The sequence below is a fragment of the Peromyscus maniculatus genome, chromosome 8 (genome assembly GCF_049852395.1).
Source record: "Peromyscus maniculatus bairdii isolate BWxNUB_F1_BW_parent chromosome 8, HU_Pman_BW_mat_3.1, whole genome shotgun sequence".
NCBI lineage: Eukaryota > Metazoa > Chordata > Mammalia > Rodentia > Cricetidae > Peromyscus > Peromyscus maniculatus.
In genome coordinates, this window is record NC_134859.1 from 56,193,239 (window position 1) to 56,204,783 (window position 11,545).

Consider the following 11,545-nt stretch of genomic DNA (forward strand, 5'->3'; position numbering starts at 1 on the left):
TTCAAAACAAAATCCCAGTTCCAAGTGTAGGATACCTCCATAGGAGTGGTTGGACAGGGAGGCCCTGGATGTCCTCAAGACAATACAGGTGCATTTCATTCTTCTTGGCTCCCCATGAAAACTAATTGATAAGACCTTATTGCTGAAGACACCACACATTTTGGATATGTGATATAGAGAATTCAAGCTGGAACTGAGTTGGAAGCTTCCTTTTGATGCTAAGCTTTTAGAGTGTCAAATAATGTTTGTTATTCAGATTGCTGAGCTAGAAAAGGCATCAACAACCATCCTGCCAGTCAAGATGGTCCATGCTGAAATAGTGGCACAACTGTGGTGGGAGCAACCAGTGCTCACTTATTACATTTCAGGCCCAGTCCAGAAGATAGAATCCACCCCTAGCAGTATAGAGTTAGTAAAACAAGCAAACCCATACCTGTAGAGGTCTTAGTCCCTTGAGAGAAGCTACTATGCTGCTTAGCTAGATGAACGTAGTATGGATGCCCTTCTAAATATCAATGTTTATACTGCAGACAAAGGCTACCTTCAGCCTTCATCTTTCCGAAAAGCCTCTCTTTGCTGTGAATGGAATTGAATGCAGACACGTACAGCTGTGCAGAATACTGAGAAAAAAGGCATGGGTGAGTATGGTGATATTTTATTTGTACTGAAATGTGATTTTAATTTTATATTAATAAATAAAGTTGCCCTGGGGTCAGAGCTATTAGAGCCATAGCAAGAGCGTGGTGGTTAGAAGAGCTAGGTAGATTTCTGTGTGTTCAGGGATACAGCCAGTATTGGAGACATATGCCTTTAAGACCTGGAGGGTGGTACTTACAGGCAGTGATGAGGCAGTCATGTGGTTGGGTTTACAACCAATGAGAAGGCAGAACAGAAAGAATATTTAAACACGGACAAACAGGAAGTAGCTCTCTCTCGGGGAAGCTAGGAGCACTGCAGGAGGTAAGATTTTATCTCTGAGCTCTGACCTCTCGGCTTTCTCTTTTACCTTGGCTCTGTGTTTCTTATTTTAATAAGACGATTGGTTACATCTACATCTGGCGCCCAACGTGACAAGAATCCATTAAAAACTGCTTGGGGCCGGCTCCCTAGCCGGAGCAGCCAGCTCCCTAGCCCCGGCTCAAGGTCTGCTTGGGCTCAGGCCGGACTGTGAGCTGCTTGCTTAAAGCCAGTGCTACAAACAGCTCAGGCCTGCCCTGCTAAACAGGGCCCCTGCCTGTAAAGCCAAGCCTTGACTCGGCTCAAGAGGGAACAAGTGGCTGGCTTTAAGCTTTAGCCGGCTACCCCTTCGCTTTCACTTTCACTTTCACTTTCACTTTCACTTTCACTTCTGCTTTCTCTCTTGCTTTCTCTCTGTCTCTCTGTTTCTGTCTCTCTCTCTCTCTCTCTCTGGATTCACACCTAGGACACTAGGTGACTCTTTTGAAATTCGCTCGGATTTCTACTGTTCTACGCAGATTTGGTAAGTCATAAAGGAAACTATTTAAAAGACAAATTTTTTCCACATTTAAAAAAATGGGTTTCCTGTGTACATTGGAAGAAAATTGGGTTTTGTTTGAAATTTTAGGCAGTCTGACAATGGAACAACTATATGAAAAGATTAGTATTATGGGAATTATGCAGTTAATCACCATGCTTATTCTCATTTTAGTATTTAAAAAGATAGTCGATTTAAGTGCCAGGATAACAGCTTTAGAAAAACCTGTTAATTTTAACAGTGAAGTTGGTTCAAGTTTGGATCATAAGGTTACAGAAAGAAAGCCTGTTTTCACACAGTCACCCTTAATTTATCCTGTAACTGTACAGCAGATGCCTGATCAAATGGCTACACAAAATATTTGGGCTCCAATTGAACTGATGGATTTTAAAAGGTTTAAGGAGGCAATAGTATCTTATGGCATGCATTCCCCATATGTAAAGCAAATGTTAAACTCTTGGTCAACATATAATAGGATTATACCACAGGACTGGTGGGACCTTGCACAAGCTGTTCTGGAACCCAGCCAGAGACTTCAATTTCTAACGTGGTTTAAGGATGAAGCTAGAAACGTAGAAAAACAATGGACGGATAAAGGAATACAAGTTTGTCAGGATCAGCTTATTGGAGAAGGCCAATATGCTTCAATACAAACACAATGTTTATATGATGTTCAAACCGTAATTTTATGTCGAATGGCAGCCTTGAATGCATGGGACAGAGTTGAGGAACCAGGAAAAAAACCTGAGTCATTCACAAAGGTTATGCAAGGCCCAAAAGAATCTTTCACAGATTTTTTAGAAAGACTGGCTTCAGCAGTAAACAGAATGGTCTCAGGATCAGAAGCTAGTAAGGCAATAATTGAAGCTTTGGCATTTGAGAATGCGAATGCAGCATGTAAAAGCATAATCAGGCCGTTAAAGGCAAGATCTGCACCTTTGGAAGATTGGATTAGAGAAACAATTAATGTTGAGGTTGATGAGCATGATGATACGTGGGTAGGAGAAGTAATTTCAAAAGGTTTGAGGAGTGTTAGATGTTTTGGGTGTGGAAAGCAAGGACATTTTAAAAGGGACTGTAAACAGGTCATTCCTAGAAGCAATGTTTCTTCAAGGAACAATGGCAACAGAATGCCCGTTCCTTCTGGAGTATGCAGAAGGTGTGGTAAGGGAAAACACTGGACCAACGAATGTAGATCAACAAAGGACAGACAGGGTAATCCTTTGCCTCAGTTTTCGGGAAACTCCCGGAGGGGCCTCATGCAGGCCCCCATAGCAAAACCAGTTCAAACCTTTCCTGCAGCTGTAGAGGAAATCCCTGCTCTGAGCGATTAAATAACCAAATGACTATTGGAATAAATCATGCTGGTCAGGATAATGAAAAAGAGAGAATAGAAAATTCAGGAGAAAACATAAAGAAAATTTTTTGGCAAACTTCTATTAATGAACAGAGACCAAAATTAACGATAAAAATAAATGGTGTTTTGTTGTCTGGTCTGGTAGACACAGGTGCGGACATTACCATAATTGCACCAGAATTTTGGCATCCAGCTTGGCCTCTTCAGGAGGTAAACGTTCAACTGTTAGGAATTGGGACATTATCTCAGGTGAAACAGAGTGCAAGATGGCTTGAATGTATAGGTCCAGAAGGACAGAGAGGAAAATTAAAACCATATGTGGCTAACATAACTATGAACCTGTGGGGTCAAGACTTGTTGCAACAATGGAATACTCAGATTAACATCCCTCCAATCTCAGAAACAAATCATAAACTAGCACATGTTACTGAGAGAAATATTAGAAGATATTATTCTAATGAGTGGTCACCAGCCATCCATATTATACAAGAACAGGGCACAACAACTGATAATCCTCCAAAAATACCAACAGCTCTACCTTTAAAATGGTTAACAGACAAGCCTGTATGGGTTCAGCAATGGCCTTTAACAACAGAGAAACTCCAGGCTTTAGAAGAGCTGGTAGAAGAACAGCTAAATGCTCAGCATATTGAACAGTCAACCAGCCCTTGGAATTCTCCTGTATTTGTTATTAAAAAGAAATCTGGTAAATGGAGAATGGTAACAGACCTTAGAGCAATTAACAAAGTAATTCAGCCAATGGGCTCTCTACAATCTGGAATTCCTTTGCCTACTCTGTTACCAAAAGGATGGCCTCTCATAGTTATTGATTTAAAAGACTGTTTCTTTTCAATACCCTTACAAGAAAAGGACAAAGAAAGATTTGCTTTCACAGTGCCTACTTATAATAATTCTCAACCGGTTAAAAGATTTCAATGGAGGGTCCTCCCACAGGGAATGTTAAATAGCCCAACTCTGTGTCAATATTTTGTACAACAGCCATTGGAAGTGATACGTAAAAAATTTCCTAAATCTATAATTTATCATTATATGGATGATATTTTACTATCTGACTCAAATGCAGATACTTTAGAAAGAATGTTTGAAGAAGTAAAGAAAAATTTGCCTTGCTGGGGATTACAAATTGCTCCAGAAAAGATACAAAGAGGAGATTCTATTAATTATTTAGGATATAAAATAGAGCTACAAAAAATTAGACCCCAAAAGGTGCAAATTAGGAGAGATAGACTACAGACTCTTAATGACTTTCAAAGACTATTTGGAGATATTTCTCATCTACGAACTATTGTTGGGGTAAAAAATGATGAACTGACTAATTTGTTCAAAACCTTAGAAGGTGACAAGGACTTAAATAGTCCAAGAGAATTATCACCTGAAGCTGAGAAAGAATTGGCCTTGGTAGAAAAGAAAGTACATGAAGGGCACGTGGATCGTATTGATCCAAAGCTGGATTGCATTTTGGTTATTTTACCTTCTAGGCATTCCCCTACTGGAATATTAATGCAGAGGGAAGATATTATATTGGAATGGATATTTTTACCAAATAAACCAAATAAAAAATTAAAAACTTATGGGGAAAAAAATCTCTGACTTGATTTGGAAAGGAAAATTGAGACTTCGTCAGTTAGCAGGAATAGACCCAGCAGAAATTGTTGTACCTTTAACTAAGGAGGACATTGAAAAATTATGGACAGAAAGTGAAACTTGGCAAAGAGCTTGCAGTAATTTTTTGGGAGAAATTAACAGCAAATATCCCAAAAGCAACAGAATTGATTTTATAAAGAGAGCTGATTGGATCTTGCCTCGAATTGTACGGCAAAAACCCATATCTGGAGTTTGTACATTTTATACAGATGCCAACAAACAAGGAAAGGCAGGTTACAAATCAGAAAATTTAAGTAAAGTGGTACAAAGTCCTTATAATTCAGTGCAAAAATCTGAATTGTATGCTATTCTGTTGGTATTAATGGATTTTTCAGAACCTCTCAACATAGTAACTGACTCTCAGTATGCTGAAAGAGTGGTATTACATATTGAGACTGCAGAATTTATCCCTGATGCTTCAGAATTAACTTCACTATTTGTTCAATTATAAGATACAATCAGGAAAAGGAGTCATCCTTTATATATAACTCACATCCGATCCCATACTGGTCTGCCAGGCCCTTTAGCACAAGGCAATGATGAGATTGATAAATTATTGATAGGAAATGTGCTGGAGGCCTCAGACTTTCATAAAAAACATCATGTCAATAGTAAAGGTTTAAAAAAGGATTTTTCCATAACCTGGCAACAAGCCAAAGAAATAGTAAAGAAATGTCCTACTTGTTCTTTCTATAATCAAACGCCATTACCAGCAGGATGTAACCCAAAGGGTACTCAGAGGAATGAAATCTGGCAGATGGACGTGTTTCACTTTACAGAGTTTGGAAAACTGAAATATGTACACCACACCATTGATACTTATTCAGGATTTCAATGGGCAACTGCTCTGAGTTCTGAAAAAGCTGATTCTGTAATCACTCATTTGCTAGAAGTTATGGCCATCATGGGTATACCTGCACAAATCAAAACTGACAATGCTCCATCATATGTCTCTGTTAAAATGAAACAGTTTTTTGCTTATTACAATATAAAGCATATTACAGGTATACCACATAATCCTACAGGTCAAGCAGTTATAGAAAGATCAAACAGAACTCTAAAGGATATGCTAAATAAACAGAAAGGAGTAACAAAACCCCCCAGAAATAGACTGCATAATGCTCTATTAACTTTGAATTTTCTGAATGCCAATGAGAAAGGAACAACAGCTGCAGAGAGACATTGGGTAATAGAAAAAACTACAGAATTAAATCAGCCTATATACTTTAAGGATGTGCTGACCTCAGAATGGAAACCAGGGTATGTATTACGTTGGGGACGAGGTTTTGCTTTTGTTTCTACAGGAGAAGATAAGCTGTGGGTACCATCAAAATTGATAAAGGTTCGATTTGAACAAGAAAAACCTCTTAATTAGAGGAGATGATAGTTCATCAACCAGCATGAACATCCAATTTAAACTAACTTGTACAGTAATACATGCCTTTTCATTTAATCAGATAATAACTTGCCAAAAGGGACCATCCCCAAAGTTAGTCTTGGGGAAAGGTTTTTGTTTTTGTCTTTTAGGAGAATGAAGGTTAAGGAATCTGAAGGACACAAGACAAATGAGACAACTGAAGAAAAGGGACAAATCATCTATCCCAGGAAACAGAGTATATGGGAGTATATGGCATATGGGTATATATTATCTAAAAAATTTTATGTCTTCTTAAATGTTTGTTTCTGCTTTTCTCTAAAGATTTAACACTATTGGTTTTCTAATAGTCCCAGTTCAATTAAAATTTAAAGCTGACTTTGGAGTTGGAGAATGGCTCTCTCCTTCTTTAAACTCAAGCATGTTGTTAAAAGGAAAATGCAAACTCCCTGTATCATGCCAGAAAGAGCCATTTTCTGCTATGGGACAGGACAAAAGCAAAATTAATTAAGGGACTATTCTATTACTAATCTCAACTCTTTGATTCTATTCTGATTCTTTAAACTTTTCTTAAAGTATAAATTTTATATCAAAATTTACAAGATTGATATATATATATATATATATATATATATATATATATATACATTTTAAACTTTGTTAAGATATGAATGGTCATATAGAGTACTAACTAATTCTAGAAAAAAAGGCTTCAATTAGCTGCATATATATGTCTTTGTGTTCGAGTCTCTTATCAGTTTTCTGCAGGAAATCACGGCCAGGCCTAACATCAACTGAAGTCTCCGGAAAGAAGATGGGGCCCCACAACAACAACAACAACAATTCCACGTGGACAATAATAATATAACTAAGCTGACAAACATCATCTATAGATCAGCTTTGAACTACAAGGTGCTCAGAGCAATTTTGAGATGACTAGCTGAGATGATCCAGTCTCAAAGACTACTTGAATAAGGACTTGAGATAAACCCTGAACTTTGGCTTTATACACAGACTGGATAATAATGAAGGATATAGTTACCTTTCCTAGAATTTGACAATTAACCTAAATTTTTCTTTCAGGATAAAGATAACTTCGCCCATACCCAGCAGGAAGCAATTTTAAGAATATGACACCCACATTGCCAAAGAAGTGGTGTGGGGCGGGTGGTTTTTTGGTTCTTTTTAATGGGTTTTGGGTCTGGGATAATTTTCATTATTTAGGGGGGTTGGTTACAAGTTGTTGTCAAGGGTTAGGAAAAAGGCTAAGCAAAGGAGATTAGATTTAAGGTTCTTGTTTAAAAAAAAAAAAGAAAGAAAGAAAGAAAAGAAAAGAAAAAGACAATTACTAGTTTTAAATACTTTACATTATTACCAACTATTAGGATATAAAGAAATGAAAATAGTTAGACATTACAATAGAAATTGTAGTCATATTAGATATGTTTTAAAAATTGAGCAGATATATTTTAGACAGGTCATCTTCAAACCTTTCAGAAATCTACCGAATATGGCATTTAAAATGTTTTAATAACTTAGAAATTTTTCTTTTTTGAGACATGTCGGCTCCTGGCAGTACCAATCTACTTCAGAGAAAATATGGGCATTGAAGAAACTGCATATGGAGTTAATTTTCATTGTGGCAAAAGTTAGCCACTGGACAACAAAGTATCCTCGTATCAACAGGACAAAATGGACAGACAGAACACGAAACAAAGGACTACCGATTCCTGCCAAAACAAGTGTGGTTATGGCTTTATCAGACGGCATCTTCTGAGGCCAGGACAATATGGCACCATCCCTGAAGTGGCCTTCACAATCCGGAAAAGGTACAGTGCCCTTTTCTTTGAAGGCAGCTGAACAGGCAGTGGGCCGATGGCTTCTGTTGTGCAATGGAACAGCAACTGAAAGCTCACGCCTCTCAATAGTAGACTGGCATTTAATAGAGGGATGTGGAGAAGGGGATGCTTAGATGAAGCCATATATACACAGCCAAGAAGAATGGACAGCTGAATTTAAAAACCATCAACAATTTCCAGAATTTAAAATCCTGAATCATGACATGACACTAGTGGAATTCAGGTGTTTCTGGTACATGGACTGCTCTCACCCAATGTGAGGTTGAACTGTTGACCTTGTGTACAACCTACTTCACAAATGAGTCTGTCAGATACCATAAGCCTATAGGCTGAAGATGATGCCCCAACACTGTGGAGAAACCTCAGGTGACTGTCCAGGCAGCTGGCTGTTTCTGTGAACTCACAAAATTTTTGGAAGCTGCTTTTGTGCACTTCTTGTTTTTATTTTTGTTAGCTAATATTATTTCCTTCTTGGGTCTCTGAGGGAGTTGAAGATTAGTTAGTTATAGTTGAAGATTAATTAGGATAGAAAGTGAATTAGATACATTTTGAACTTACTAAAATAGGATAGATAAGGGAATTATTTTCTCTGATTTGTCAAATACAAATGGACTAGACATCGTTTAGGTTTTTGTTACTTGTATATATTGTATATAGTTATTGTACTTTTGTATATAGTTTTTCTTTTGTTAGTTATAACCTTTTGCCTTTTTTCTTTTTATTAAAATAGAAAAGGGGAAATATGGTGATATTTTATTTGTACTGAAATGTGATTTTAATTTTATATTAATAAATAAAGTTGCCCTGGGGTCAGAGCTATTAGAGCCATAGCAAGAGCGTGGTGGTTAGAAGAGCTAGGTAGATTTCTGTGTGTTCAGGGATACAGCCAGTATTGGAGACATATGCCTTTAAGACCTGGAGGGCGGTACTTACAGGCAGTGATGAGGCAGTCATGTGGTTGGGTTTACAACCAATGAGAAGGCAGAACAGAAAGAATATTTAAACACGGACAAACAGGAAGTAGCTCTCTCTCGGGGAAGCTAGGAGCACTGCAGGAGGTAAGATTTTATCTCTGAGCTCTGACCTCTCGGCTTTCTCTTTTACCTTGGCTCTGTGTTTCTTATTTTAATAAGACGATTGGTTACATCTACAGGTGAGTACTCATCCCTATAATTAGATATTTATACCACACTCTTAAGGCTGCAGGAGCATTATGGAGGAGGAAGTGAAAAGAATGTAGAAACAGAAGATGTGGAGAAGGCCTGTGAAGGGATCTCTTCTAAGGATGGCAGGACCATAGCCATCAGGGAACTCATAGCACCTGCACCTCCTGTCTATGGACCCACAGAAGTAGAGTCTTCCCATCAGTCAACTATTCATGGAGAGGTAGCTCCCAGGGAGAGTACCACTTACTGCTGAACTATTGGCAAATAATAGATTATAGGGATAAGGGAGGTGTACGTTCCATCTGTATGCCTGCTGGTGTGCTCACTAGGTTTTACTGGATAGTGAAAAATCCATGGTAACACAGATGGTCCCAGTTAAACTGTGGGAAACAAAGCAAAAGTTTATGAATGTGGAAAAGAGATCTGTATTAGAGAAGAGGGCCTGTAGGAGTAGGAGGAAGATAATAATGTATGTTTAGGGTGGAGTTACTAGAATGTATTGTACGCATGTATAAAATTGTCAACAACAAAATTTATTTACAAATTACGTATGGATTTGACATTGAGTATCTCATGTTGGCAAAATCCCTTCATTTTAAAGCTGAGTTATTATGTGAACTGGAGCCAGATGCTTTGCACATCTCAAAATCTGTCATTTCAAGGGTACTAGGGGAGGAAATCAGGATACAGGACTGAGAAAATGAGGCTTAGGGTATGTGATGATTTGGATGTGATGTGTTCCATGATAATGCTCATGTGTTGAAGGATTAGCCCTGCAGCCATATTCAAAGGTAATTGGTCCTGAGGGCTGTGAATTTTTGAATGAAACCATACACTAATGCACTCATAATTGTGTGAGTACTGAGAATGGAAACTATATGAGTGTACATTGGAAGAAGTAGGGCACTGGAGGGATGTCCTGGAAGAGAACATCTTGCATGGACTTCATTCCTTTTCCTCCTCCCCTCCCCTCCCCTTCCCTCCCTTCCCTTTGTTTCCTCTTCTTCTCTTTCCCTCCTTCTCCTCTTCTCCTTCCTTGTTCTCACTCTAACTCCTACTCTCTCCCATCTCTCTGCTTCAGAGATACCAGGTGAACAGTTTCCTCTCTCACAAGCTCCCAATCACATTAAGAGCAAAGAGAAGGAGTCAGCTGCCCCTGGACTGAAACTTGGTTATATGATCATGAATCAATACAAGCCTTTTCATTTTAAGTTATTTTTCTTACATATTTTTTCACAATAGGGAATAGCTGCTGACCTACACAGCATCATAGTTTAAACTGTGTTCAGGCCAATTGTTTTGGATCTAGCAAAAGCCACATAACTAATCCCCCTATGTCATAACACCAGAAATTAATGACAATATAACTTTCCCCACTCATTGTCTTTCTTCTGCCTTTGGAGTATCCAGACCTAAACTAATTTTACCTGGTGTCAGCAGGGCTTCCCATATGAGATTCCTATGCTTCTTGTCTTGGATTTGCAGCTTAATCCCTGAATCAATGTGGCCAGCATAGATCTCAAAGAAGAGCTGTGATTTTCCAGGGCTCCGGTAGCACAGCTTTAGTTCCTGAAGAGAGAAAGAATTACTATGTGAGAATGAACTACTCATCCTGTGAAGGAGGGTTGTCCCCACCCCATATTTTCTTGATCTTGCACCACATCAGACACTGATTATTTTTTGCACTGAGGTAACCCACAGCCTTTGAAAACACATCTTTACTCAGAAGGTTAAGGACCCAGATGGAACCTAATCATGCTGTTTCTTTTCTCATTACTCTGACAAAAACCTGACAGGAAGCAACTTGAGGAAGGGTTTATGTTGTTCAGTTTGGTGGTGAGAAATGCATAGAACCTGGGACTCCATTCTTGGTGTCAGGAGATTGTGGCAGGACCCATTATATCCCAGATGCTCAGTAAATCATAACCTGAGGTAGGGAGCAGGGTATGGCTATAATCTTCAAGGCCTGACACTAATGATCTGGTTCTGATGGCCAGGTCTCACGTATTTGTTTCCACAAACTCTCAAAATACTACCACTGTCTGGGAACCAAGTGTTTAAACATTTACATCTATAGGAGACACGTCAGATTCAAACATTAACATCCACAGATGAGTGAGAGCTCATCCTGAAAGTCCTGCTCACACATCCTAAGCCAGGGCTTGCTCTTTAAGCCATATTTAGATGGACTCTCCTCTGTGCCATATTGACTTTAATTCCTCATTTCTCCAGGCTCAATCTGCATTCCTGTATGATCCCTTAAATTGCTTTCCACCTAACTGTGATGTATTCTTGCTCATCTCAAATCTCAATTGTTTTCTCCCCAATCTCAATTTGCTGCAAAACCTTGTAACCTGCCCCACAGGGTTTCAAGCCTGGCATCTGACCCTGAAGAGTAGCAAACACCTAGATGCTCACCTTTGGGATGATTTTCAGATTCTTGGAACCAGATAGGATGTAGCGGGAGCCAATGTAAAGAGAGTCTACTGGGGGAGGCTTGTTTATTCGAACAAATTGGAATTTCATTTCTTCATCATCAATGGCCTAGGGAACAGACAGCAATTTATCTAGATTGTTGGGCCACAACATCTGGTCTGAATACTGTCAGATGATACATTTTCGTGGACT

The 11,545-nt window shown here is 38.7% G+C and overlaps 1 protein-coding gene across 6 annotated transcripts in view; it reads right to left on the bottom strand.

Moving 5' to 3' along the window:
• Positions 1–11,545, bottom strand: part of LOC102920420 (NACHT, LRR and PYD domains-containing protein 1a-like) — a 140,992-nt gene that overhangs the window by 4,974 nt on the left and 124,473 nt on the right. For all 6 annotated transcript variants that reach the window (XM_076542800.1, XM_076542799.1, XM_076542802.1 and 3 more), the window contains 2 exons: positions 11,336–11,461; positions 10,345–10,486 (listed from right to left, as the gene is read on the bottom strand). In XM_076542800.1, the coding sequence (XP_076398915.1) occupies positions 10,345–10,486; positions 11,336–11,461 (268 nt within the window). The remainder of the gene's footprint in view (positions 1–10,344; positions 10,487–11,335; positions 11,462–11,545) is intronic.